This window comes from Phycodurus eques, chromosome 20 (genome assembly GCF_024500275.1).
Source record: "Phycodurus eques isolate BA_2022a chromosome 20, UOR_Pequ_1.1, whole genome shotgun sequence".
In the NCBI taxonomy this organism is placed as follows: domain Eukaryota; kingdom Metazoa; phylum Chordata; class Actinopteri; order Syngnathiformes; family Syngnathidae; genus Phycodurus; species Phycodurus eques.
Window position 1 is genome coordinate 14,687,412 of NC_084544.1, and position 13,093 is coordinate 14,700,504.

At 41.2% G+C, this 13,093-nt stretch overlaps 1 protein-coding gene across 1 annotated transcript in view; it reads right to left on the minus strand.

Annotated features, from left to right (window-relative positions):
- gabbr1b (gamma-aminobutyric acid (GABA) B receptor, 1b) overlaps positions 1-13,093 on the minus strand; it is a 235,893-nt gene that overhangs the window by 25,714 nt on the left and 197,086 nt on the right. Inside the window, 2 exon segments of the mRNA XM_061664564.1 lie at positions 1,444-1,576; positions 3,417-3,567. Coding sequence (XP_061520548.1) covers positions 1,444-1,576; positions 3,417-3,567 — 284 coding nt within the window.

Here is a 13,093-nt window from a genome sequence, read left to right on the forward strand (position 1 = left end):
ATTAGGCCCCCTTTTATTTAGTCTTTATATTAACGATTTGCCCACTGTTTGTTCTGAAGCAGAGTGCGTAATGTATGCAGACGACACGGTTTTCTTTGTTCATGGTCGCTCCAAAGATACTGTTGCTGCTAAACTCACGAATACAATGTCCTGTGTCACAACTTGGTTGCAGGAGTGCTGTCTACAGCTAAACGTTTCTAAAACTGTAGGGATGTATTTCACTAAAACAAATAGAGTATCACCTGACCCCGACATACTTGTTAATGGAGAAAAAATGCAAATTGTCAGCCAATACAAATATCTTGGGTTAATAATAGATTCACAGCTTTCCTTTAAAGCCCATATTGACAAATTGTGTAAAAATATCAAATTAAACCTCACAAACGTTCGTGCAATTCGAAATGAAATGTCAACTGAAGCCGCAAAAATTGACTTATATTCAATGATTCTTAGTCGCTTTAACTATTGCATCACCAGTTGGTCCCAGGCTGGTCAGAATGCAAAAAAAACATTGGAAGTTTTGTACAAACAAGTAATTAAAGTGATGGATAAAAAACCAAGGCACTATCATCACTGTCCAATTAAAAAAAAATACAGTATACATATTTGCAGATTTAAATTTGATTTATAAAGTACTGCATGATTTGGCTCCAGCTCCTCTGGCTGAGTTCATCAGCCAAAGAAACAGCTCTGAGCGTGTCACTCGAGGCTCTGTCAGAGGTGACTGTCTCATTCCTCTGCGCAGGAGCACTTTCAGTAAGTCAGCCTGGTCAGTGAGGAGCGCACCTGTAACACCTGTAGCTGCCAACACTAAAAGACAAGTATGTTATGATGTTTTTTTTTTTTTTTGTTATGATCAAATGATTTGTGGTTTTATTCTCTCTTAGTAGTATAGTAAGTCTTTGATTATGTATCCTGTATTATATTGTCTTGTAGATGTATTTTACTGCTTTTTTACATCATGGCCAGGGGACTACAGATGAAAACTAGCCTTCTGGCTAATTCTGGATTTTTTAACCATGTGTATTTCATGTGAAAAAAAAAAAAGAATGTTTGTGAATGACATTTGCTTATACCCACCCCCAGAATCCATTTGTATTAAAGAGGTCAGAATGCTAAAAAAAAAATTCTCACAAAGGTGGGCATCATTGCTTTCACTTTGTGCTACATATGACTGTGATTAAGAATGAACAAATAGTAGTAGTATATCACATCCCCCAATTTTTTTTTTTTTTTACCTAATATGATATGAGGTTGCTAAATACTCCTTAATGCTAAAATAGTTAGGATTCAGGATTTCCCTCACCGCACTTATGGGACCTAAAGCCACCGATAAAAACTGCCACATAAATGGCTATATAAAGCCCTGTCTCCATGGCAACTGTGTGAATGGCGTGCATTAGCTCGGAAGGAAATTCAGTGTTTGAGAGAAGTTAAGTGTACCTGGCAGACGACAGGAAAATGCTTCCTGTGGACATGAAGACCATCAATGCCCAGAGGGAAGATGGCCGCTAGTGACATCATACAGCCCACTGCAGTCATGTTGTTAAGGTATGGCTGCGAGTTCTGAATATACCTGCGGCCAAACCAAAAATAAACACATTCAGGGCGCCAAGTAAACATTTCCATAAGCGTACACAATCCATTCAGCCAATATCCATCCGAACGTCAAGCTTTCACTAATTATTGCTGACACACACGCGCACACATGCACTCGAAGCTCCTCACTGTCACTGCACTATTGAGGCACCTGCGACGCAGTCTTGCATTATTAACTGTTGTTACATCCTTACCAGTCATCATAGCAACCCCCAAATACTGTGCAAATATAATCTAGGAGCGTTGGGGACGAAAAAGTTCAGTATTTCGGAATCAATATGCAATAAGCTGAGAAAGGTAATAGCTCAGCTCTTTTAATTTTTTTCCCATTATCTTTGACTCTATCGAGCAATGCCTCTCTTTTTTTTGTGATAAACATATGCAGATTCATGATTTTTCTTAAACATATTGTGAAATATATTATCTCAACTGCACATTGTTTTTGTTTCTTCTGAGGAACAAACACATTGTGATACTTTTCAGAAAAATGTTTTTTTTCAGCATCCCCAACCAGCAGCTACCTAAGTATCTCATTTGCACATCCAATTTCTGAGCGACATAATCATTCTTTTGCCGTTTGTCATCATGGTTAATGTAAACAAAACACTGACTTTCATTTTTTTTTTTTTTTTTTTTTTTTTGCACCGCTCCAAAGTCTGCTGGGAAATATCTGGCCCCTTTAACTGCATAATGTTTCACTATGTTCATGCCGTCGACTGTGTTTCTTTTGTCTTTTTCGTTGTGCTTAGCAAGTAGCTCAGAGTGGGGGTTTAAAGCTTGGTCGGCTTAAAACAGCAGCTACCTGGTAACAGTTGAAAATGACACCCCACAGAACAGTGAGTGTCAACTAAAAAAAGAAAAGTCAATAAGGCAGCTAAAAAAAAAAGGAGCAAAGTCTGTGAGCTACCAAAACAATTCGGGCTTGATCCATTTCACATCAAACTCAACATAAAAACAACATGTGTGCGCAAGCGCTAAATAAATAATGCCCATCAAATATTCAGAGATTTTGAGCAAATTGCAATGAGCAATAAAGCCATTTGAATAACAAACTAAATCTTGACATAGCTCTGTCTAAATGAACCTGAACTATCATTAAACATGCCTTCCTGCTGTTAATATTGGGCAGGTAGAAGACAGCAGTGCAGCCTCCTGCAGGGAACTGTGTTCATCCACACAGAGAGAGAATGAGGCATGCCGAGTGACAGAAAGTAAAATGCCGACCTCAAGCACGGGTGGCAAAAGTACTCGCTTACTGAAGGAGAAATACAAATATTTGTGTAAAAACAAACTGAAGTACTGATTCAACTCCTTCACTGAAGTGAAAAAAAAGTTTTTTCCCTGTTTTTTTTTTTTTTACACCAAACACAATACTGAGCAAAAACACTTTACATGCATGTTTTGTTCAGATTATTTTGTTAAATCTGATTTGAATTTGATCAAGCTCTCCAGTCTCTCTCTGTCGCTCCATAATCTGGTTCAAGTTCCTCCATGTCGCTGCTGTCCCCAAGATGTCAATCTATCCAAAAAAAGCAACAAGCCTATTTTGACTAAGTAAGGAGTAGTAGCAGATAGCAGTTTTACAATGCAGGGAGTAAAAGTAAAACAATCTTGAGCCAAATAAATATTTAAGTCAGGTACAGATACCAGAAACATTACTCAAATAATAATAATTAAAAAAAAGCATTTGTTCTTCATTACTTCCCACCACTGACCTCAAGTAGCAACCTGTTAATTAATGATTTTCACCTTTCACATTGTGTGATCTACAACCACAATAAACATTGAGTTTTGCAGTTTTAAATGGGTTCATGTACCTGACACTGCTGTTGTAGATATTGAAAGTAAGGCAGATGATGCCCAGCACGATTCCCAAACCAGAAAACACAGACATGGACACAAATAGCTTCTGAGACAGGTAACGGAACTCCTCAATGACCATTGTCTGGTCTGCAGGTGGTCCAGAACCTATAAAGGAAGATACAAGGACAATATGAGTGTAAAGAGGTTGTTTTGGAAATGATTATTGGAGCGTATCAGACATTGCCAGTTCCGTTATTACCGAGTTTGCGACTCAATAGACCATTTGAGCAAGGGAATGGGCCCCTGCTGTACTTCACACCGAGAAACACACTTGGAACAAAAAAATGGTTCAAGCAATGATACGTTCCTGATCAGTAAGCTAAGTGTTGTGCATGCAGTCCAGTCCTCTCAATTGGAGGGACCCAACTACTTACAGTATGTACAAGTGGGTATTACAAAAAAAAAGGAGCCGCCACTTTGGTGAAGGACTATGGTTCATTTGCATTTCCCGACATTTTTTGAATGTTCAAGAAATTGAGCATTGAAAGCAGTGAGGAAAGTAATCAACACCAAACTAAAACAACAGAATCCACAGAGCAGTAAGACAAAGCCAGCCGATGTCCCAAGACAAACCGGTAAATGACTTGTGAGGGGGGCGGCACGGTGGGAGACTGGTTAGAGTGTCTGCCTCACAGTTCTGAGGTCTGGGGTTCAATCCCCGGCCCCGCCTGTGCGGAGTAAATTGCCCGTAGGTGTGAATGTGAGTGCGAATGGTTGTTTGTTTGTATGTGCCCTGCGATTGGCTGGCGACCGGTTCAGGGCGTACCCCGCCTCCCGCGCGATGACGGCTGGGATAGGCTCCAGCACGCCCGCGACTCTAGTGAGGAGAAGCGGCTCAGAAAATGGACGGATGGATGGATGGATGGAGACTATCTCTAATTTTAGTCAAGATCTAAACTCTGAACTGATGTCACTCAAAAAGCAATACATATACAATAAATAATGATTAAAAAAAAGTCTATTAGACCGGATTACTTTGAAATAGCCACGTACAGCCAAGCTTTTACGCCACTTTGAAATATAAATAACTATATACGGTATCTTTAAATAAGTCACTGATGGTGTAGTGGTACACTCGCCTGACTTTGATGCAGGCAGCGTGGGTTCAGTTCCCACTCAGTGACGGTGTGAATGTGAGTGCGAATGGTTGTCCGTGTCTATATGTGCCCTGCGACTGACTGGCGACCAGTTCAGGGTGTAGTCCGCCTTTCGCCCGAAGGCAGCTGGGATAGGCTGCAGCGGATAAGCGGTGATAACCAACCAGGATAAGCGGTGTTGAAAATGGATGGATGGATGGTATCTGTCAATAGTGGCTTCCATTTGAATAGACAAAGGTATTGTTACTGGCACAGCCTGGGAAAGACAGATGCAGAATGAGCTGAATGTGTGACCTTCGACCTTTGTTACATATACATTACTGGCGGGAAGAAAGCAAATGTCGCAGATACAATAGTGAATTAGTGACGCTGTATGTACTCGGCGCGACAAGCTACACAACATTTGTTTGTATCTATGCTTGCGTGCCACTGCTGAGAAGGACAAAAACTCTCAAATTCGAACGAGCATGACATCGGACTTTTTTTTCGGATAGCTGGGATAGGCTCCGGCACGCCAGTGAGGAGAAGCGGCTCAGAAAATGGATGGATGTATTTCCGCGCTGTCAAAGTCGCTGGATAGAGAAGCATGTTAGCAGCTGAATGAGCCAAATACAGTGGTCAGTGGTAACAATTTTCCTTCACCCAAACAATGGACAGAAGCTCCACCAATTCACCACATTGGTAAAAAAAAACAAAAAACAAACAAACATGCCTGGCGCTCTCTGCAGATAAGTCAATCAATTCCCTATTTGAGGATAAAGCTGAAGACTCGAAATTGTCCATACATGTGAATTTGAGTGTGAACAAAATGTACTGTGATTATTTATTTGTTATTGCTTTCAAGCAGAATACTAGTTTGTAAGGAGAAGCCATCCCCTCAACCTTCACTTTGTTGGTTGGTGAAGGGCGAATGCTCTCACGTGCATAAACGATTTATGATTTGAATGAAGCACTTCAATCACAACAACAGTGATCTCAGATTCTCAGAATGTTTTCTCTAAAGTCTCCAAGTCTTTTTTCACCCACTATGGCCATGGCTTTCTCATCCAAGCACATCTTTCAGTGCTTATTCTGCTCAGGGATCAGCTGAATGCCACAGAAGCCCAATCCTGCCTCCAGGTATCCGACCTTGGCAGAGTGACTTCAACAAAGCAGGAGACAAAGAGACATTCCTCTTTTGATTTCCTTTAACCTGGAATTCATCTCAAACCTCATAGGCCCCCTCCAATCTGCCAGTAAAGATTCTTGATATTCCTCAGGATGCTTCTTGGATTTATCGATTGTACATGACTTCTTGGAACTCAGTGGCTCTCTTTACGAGGTTTTTATTGTCCGCGATTAAACACTGAGCTTTTAAGAGTTTTCTGCTTGCTTTTACCAGCGTACGTCCAAATTTATTGGCTCGTGTTGGAATAATAAAGTTGTTTTTCTCACTTTCATACCTGCATATCTTAGGGCTTTAGCAACATCACATTAAATTGCATACTCCTCGCCAGTACTACTATTTGAATATATGTTATATACCACAAGAGGTCCACATGACATGACTGTGGAACCAGATCTATGTCCCGAAAAAATGATGACGATAAACACACACTCCCACACACATACATATACATATGTATATATATATATATATATATATATATATATATACATATATATATATATATATATATACATATACACACAAACACACATTTGATGATGGAGCAGTAACATGAAATGTTTGTAACTTTCATTTTGTTCCAGCAGAGCAACTTTTACTGCAGTTGAGAAAGATGAAAAATGAAAAAAACAAATGTTAACTTGTAAAAATATGAACACACTTTACCTGTGCGTGTGTGTGGGCGGTTAAGAAAGAGAAGTAAGTGTATGTGTGTGTGTGTGTGTCAATGTGAATATGTAACCTGGAATCCTGTGGGAAAATGTGTTCATCAACACTAAAACCTCTCCCTGCCCTTGATGGTGCGATCGGGATGTATGTTACCATGGAGACAAGCCCCGTAATGGTTACCACGGCAATATGAGAGCGAGGCACTGATGCAGCTGTGGTTTCCAAGGAGAGAAGAGAGGAGACTGTGAGCAAATACATTGAAGTGAGACAGAGGAGGAGCAAAGATATGAGAAGGGTTAGACAGACACAAACAGATATTGGAAAAAGAACAGATTGTACAGAGGGAGCGCAATGAGAAGAAACGCATACACGTTACACACAAAATTGGCAAAATTGCTGGTACCCTTTTGTTAAGGAAAGAAAACCCCACTGAAATAACTTAACTGACAAGTAAAACTTAGTAAAGAAAAAAAAAAAAAAAATCATTACTGAAGTGTAACAAATGAAAATGAGCCATTTCCTTTGAATTGTGGGCAAAAAATATAACAACAACTAGTTACAGAACCTTTTGTGACAATCCTTGCAATCATGCAATTTCTGTAACTCTGAATGAGACTTCTTCACCTGCTGCCAGCTCGTTTGGCCAATTCCTTGCGATCAAATGGGTTCCAACTGTCTTAGGTTTGAAAGTCGCCTTCTGTCAACTGCATGCTTCAGCTACTTCACATATTTCGATCATCCCATGTTTTGTTCTCAGCCATTGTTGGGTGTTTTCAGCTAGCTTGCGTGTTTTGGGTCAGTTTCCTGTCGGGAGCTTCACGAGAACAAGATTTCCGACACCAGGCAACGCTGACATTGCGCCAGAATGGCTTTCATTTTAACTACGCACACATTGAAGATACCCTGTGGCAGATGTTACCGAAGCGGCCCCAGAACAATCATGCCTCCTACATGTAGTAGGTATCTTTGTATGCATCATTTCTGGGTCTGTCATTTCAGTGGCGATTGCCATATTTCTTTCTTTAATGGAAGGGTACCAAACAAAGCAAACTAAAACAAAGAAAGTTTTGAAAGGAAGGACAGACATGAGTACAGAACTAGCACCGATGTACTAAACAAAGAGCTTAAGTGCAAATCAGATCATTATTTGATTGACATTTCAACTCGACTACAAGTTAATTTAATACTTTAAACAACCGGGGAGGAGTGCAGACAACACTATGCTTCACACTTTGTAGGAGCAATATAGGTATGATTGGATGAGTTTGGTGTGAAATAACTTACTGTAAGAAGAGGCCTCACCCTCATCAATCACGTTTGGTGCTGAACAAGAACAGAGAATGGGAGCCAAATCCCATTCTGGATGAATGGACACACTTCAATATCTTGTCCATATAAAGTCCGCAATGACTACATTTTTAGTTTCTGAACGTATAATGCTGAGATCTCTTGATTACTTGCATGCACCAATAAATTCTCTTCTGACTATTTTTAATGCTGTCACCACTATGGCTGACAGAGAGATGGACATCTTTAAAAGCACATCAGGGTGACTGAAAGTCCCACAGCAAATTCTGGCTAACTGGCACATCCGCTGTCCAAAAGCATCTGTTGACCTTCGGTCCAGATGGCCGGGCCGGACAGGCTGGAGGCTGCATGACCGTACAGTAAATGACGGTCAACACAAAACTCTCTCGAGGTCAGTGCATCCTCTGGCTTCCCTCAGCATAGGGAGAGGCTGCTTGGCTAACCTTGCTCTATGGTGGCTTGGTTATAACAATGTGTTTTTGGCACACAGCCCGCAGCTCAGTTTAACGGCCAGCGGCATATTCTAAAAATAACAATTAAATCATTGAATTCTTATCGACATATTTTAACTCTCCAAGTATCTCTTCCAATACATTTGCTCACCTGAACTGTAGATGTTTTGTTCCAAAGGAAAGCTGAAATGTTGATCTCGTATCTCAAATTCAGCTTTCGATATCAAACCCAAATGTTTTTAGTCTACAGAAGAAAGGATATTGTTCCAGTACTTTTAGAGTGAAGTGTACTCTGTGTTCCAAATTATAAGGGCTGTGCACAAATCGGTGGTGACTCCAATTGGGATTCGAGTGGGTGTGGAAAAGCGATCATCGAATTAGAATTTTCAGACTTGAATCAGAATGAATCTTAGAAGATCAGACAACGTACATTATTCTGACAAGAGTTTCTGCCACGCTGCATTTACTTAAAAAAAATAATGAAGATTTTTATTGTTTATGGCTGACGTAATTTTGACTTACTGCGCATATTTTCTGCGCATATGCACGGTTGTAGTTTGTTCTTGCAGTTGATCACGGATGCAAATAAATGTAACCCTCCACCAAGATCTCGGCGGAAGGAGGCGTCCGATAGCCGAGCCTGAGGAGCTACACGGATATTCATGGCAGCGCCACAACCAAAGCCGGAAAGGAGGCGACGGCGGCAGAATGAAAGGCAGACAGTTGAGCAGGATCCGACACAGCGTGGCAGATGATGAGAGCTAGCCAAGCAGCTAGCGAGCTAGTTAGAAAGGAGCCAGCTGGTCCCAGGCAGGGAGGATTTACGGCACCGATAGGTGCAAAGCCAACCAACATTTGGCCATGCTAAGGCAATAGATCCTGGTTAAAGCCAGCCATTTTAAACTAAAAAGAAAAACTATTCTGGAGGGAGAAGCAGCAGCAAAAACGTGCCAGCGTACTGGTTTTCTGGTTTCAAATAATCAAATTGGAATTTTCTTTTGTTGGACTATGACGTCTTCTGAATAGAATAGAACGAGGAGTTCCAATTCAATTCTGATTCAGAAGTCATTCGGTACAGTCAACACAAATAACAAATCAGGATTTGAAGGGCAAGTCCGAGCCCTACAAATTATCATACAGATACAGAAGTATTTAAGTTATGAAAACATGAGGGTTTGAGTTACTTTAGGAGGAAACTTTCTCAGTTCCCCATGTAACGACTACTTAAAGGAAAACAAAGAGTTCGTTCGACACCGTTAAGTGAGTCAGTTTACATGCAGTAGGCTATGGGGAAAGAGTGCTGATAAAAATTGTGAAATCGGCCATAATGGTCTCTATACACGCAGCACTTTCACTTTAAGGGCGAGGTTGCGTGCTAACTTCGCGGTTGCAAGGCAAATGCATAGCAATAACAAGCACAGCATCAAACTATCATCAAAGTATACTCGCTGTCTGCTGACGCAAAGTTACCATGAGTGATGTACAACCCCAATTCCAATGAAGTTGACATGTGTTAAACATAAATAAAAACAGAATACAATGATTTGCAAATCATTTTCAGCCTATATTTAATTGAATGGCGGCACGGTGGCCGACTGGTTAGAGCGTCAGCCTCACAGTTCTGAGGACCCGGGTTCAATCCCCGGCCCCGCCTGTGTGGAGTTTGCATGTTCTCCCCGTGCCTGCGTGGGTTTTCTCCGGGCACTCCGGTTTCCTCCCACATCCCAAAAACATGCATAATTGGAGACTCTAAATTGCCCGTAGGCGTGACTGTGAGTGCGAATGGTTGTTTGTTTGTATGTGCCCTGCGATTGGCTGGCAACCGGTTCAGGGTGTACCCCGCCTCCTGCTCGATGACAGCTGGGATAGGCTCTCCAGCACCCCCGCGACCCTAGTGAGGAGAAGCGACTCAGAAAATGGATGGATGGATGGATTTAATTGAATACAGTACAAAGCCACGATATTTAATGTTCAAACTGATAAACCTGATTGTTTTTGCAAATAATCATTAACTTAGAATTTTATGGCTGCAACGCGTTCCTAAAAAGCTGGGATAGGTGGAAAAAAAAGACTGAGAAAGTTGAGGAATGCTCATCCAACACCTGTTGGGAACATCCCACAGGTGAACAGGCTCATTGGGAACAGGTGGGTGCCATGATTGGGTATAAAAGGAGCTTCCCAGAATTGCTCAGTCATTCACAAGCAAAGATGGAGCGAGGTTCACCTCTTTGTGGACAAGTGCGTGAGAAAATAGTCGAACAGTTTAAGGAGAATGTTCCTCAACGTACAATTGCAAGAAATTTAGGGATTTCATCATCTACGGTCCAAAATATCATCAAAAGGGTCAGAGAATCTGGAGAAATCACTGCATGTGAGCGGCAAGGCCGAAAACCAACATTGAATGCCCGTGACCTTCGATCCCTCAGGCGGCACTGCATCAAAAAACGACATCAAAGTGTAAAGGATATTACCGCATGGGCTCAGGAACACTTCAGAAAACCAATGTCAGTAAATACAGTTGGGCGCTACATCCGTAAGTGCAACTTGAAACTCTACTATGCAAAGCAAAAGCCATTTATCAACAACACCCAGAAACGCCGCCGGCTTATCTGGGCCCGAGCTCATCTAAGATGGACTGATGCAAAGTGGTGTGAATAGGTGTGAATGTGAGTGCGGATGGTTGTTTGTTTGTATGTGCCCTGCGATTGGCCGGCAACCAGTTCAGGGTGTACCCCGCCTCCTGCCCGATGATAGCTGGGATAGGCTCCGGCATGCCCGCGACCCTAGTGAGGAGAAGTGGCTCAGAAAATGGATGGATGGATGGATGGAAATTGTGGACGTCGTGTCCTCCGGGCCAAAGAGGAAAAGTTATGGACGCAAAGTTCAAAAGCCTGCATCTGTGATGGTATAGAGCTGTGTTAGTGCCAATGGCATGGGTAACTTACAAATCTGTGAAGGCACCATTAATGTTGAAAGGTACATACAGGTTTTGGATAAACATATGCTGCCATCCAAGCAACGTATTTTTCATGGACGCCCCTGCTTATTTCAGCAAGACAATGCCAAACCACATTCTGCACGTGTTACAACAGCGTGGCTTTGTAGTAAAAGAGTGCGGGTCCAGACCTGTTTCCCATTGAAAATGTGTGACGCATTAATAAGTGTAAAATAGGACAACGGAGACCCCAGACTGTTGAACAGCTGAAGCTGTACATCAAGCAAGAATGGGAAAGAATTCCACCTACAAAGCTTCAACAATTAGTGTCCTCAGTTCCCAAACCTTTATTGAATGTTGTTAAAAGAAAAGGTGATGTAACACAGCGGTAAACATGACCCTGTCCCAGCTTTTTTGGAACGTGTTGCAGCCATAAAATTCTAAGTTAATGATTATTTGCTTGAACATTAAATATCTTGTCTTTGTAGTGTATTCAATTAAATATAGGTTGAACATGATTTGCAAATCATTGTATTCTGTTTTTATTTATGTTTAACACAATGTCCCAACTTCATTGGAATTGGGGTTGTATTACCATAATAATTGCTACAGTTATTCAAGCATCACTGAAGCAATCGAAGTATCCTGATCTGATTTAATGCGCCATTCATAGTTTCGCAGTACGTACACGCAAAGACACAACTCTCAACTTAACTTTGCTTATAGAGCACTTAGAAAAACAATCACAGCTATAACAAATTGCTATATATAAAGACTGAACATAAATAGAAGAGAAAGCCTTTCTTGTCATTACATGGTGAAGAAAAAACGAAATTAGGGTTATGAAAACATAGAAGACAAGCAATAAAACAATAATGATGAGCATATAGCATTGTCAGGATCAATGTTCTCACGGTTCAATTGTTTCTCAGTCCGTGTGAGTGACCGGTGCTTCGTGACAGCAGCAGCTGGCGGTGGATTGCCGCCGGCGGGAGCTAAGCGGTGCCGAGCGGGGAGGGAAAAGGAGGGGAGCTCTGTGGGAGACGGAGCTTCGACCGTCGCCGCCTGTTGTTGTTGTTTCGTGAAATTGTCTTGGCGAAATTGGGTGTATTTTCCCCACTTCCCATCTTCTTTGTAGAACCGGGACACTGTTAAACGTGTTTACAAGAAAACGGTGAGTTGAATTGCTGAACATAATGGGCGGGTGGGCGGCACATCGTAGTGTTGTCTGGAGGAGCTATCCCATTGTCATTAAAAAGTCAAAACTTGATGAAATTTCCACCAAAAAAAAATACCAGCACCCAAGTATTGAACATACCTATTACACAACCCCACGATATCACACATTTAAAGAATTAGGTTATTTTAACATCAGATGGCGCCCCAGTAGCATGAAACAGACAGACACCGGAAATTGGTACGCTGTCTAATCTTTCCGACGGAAATGCGTGATCTGTTGCCGTGCCTATCGTCCATAGTGTGATGAATGAAAAGCACTGGACACTTAAAAAAAAAAAAAAAAAACTTACATGAGCTCATCATACTGTTAAATGTGTGTTATTCAGACAGTAAACGGTTTTTTGAGATGAAAATGTAAAAGTAGAAAAGATATACTGTAACTTTCTGACAAGCAAATGCATGTTTTTTTAAAGCCATGAATTTGCCGCTAGAAGTTAAGTAGATTGACACTTACTTACAATCAAGTAAGTGTCAATCATTAGAAGCTAACTGCTCCCTCACTTAAAGCGAGCACCCGTAGAGATTCCATTGCATTATTACTGGTGGATACAGCATTTAATCTCCAAGCCATCAAAATACACTAAACGCACACGACATCAATAACATGATTTGCAAATCATTGTATTCTGTTTTTATTTATGTTTAAGACAATGTCCCAACTTCATTGGAATTGGGGTTGTAGATAATTACTTGTAAACAGCCAAAATTGTCATTAATGTTAAGTTTTAAAGTGCTTGGTGTTTTATATATCACAGTGGTGTTT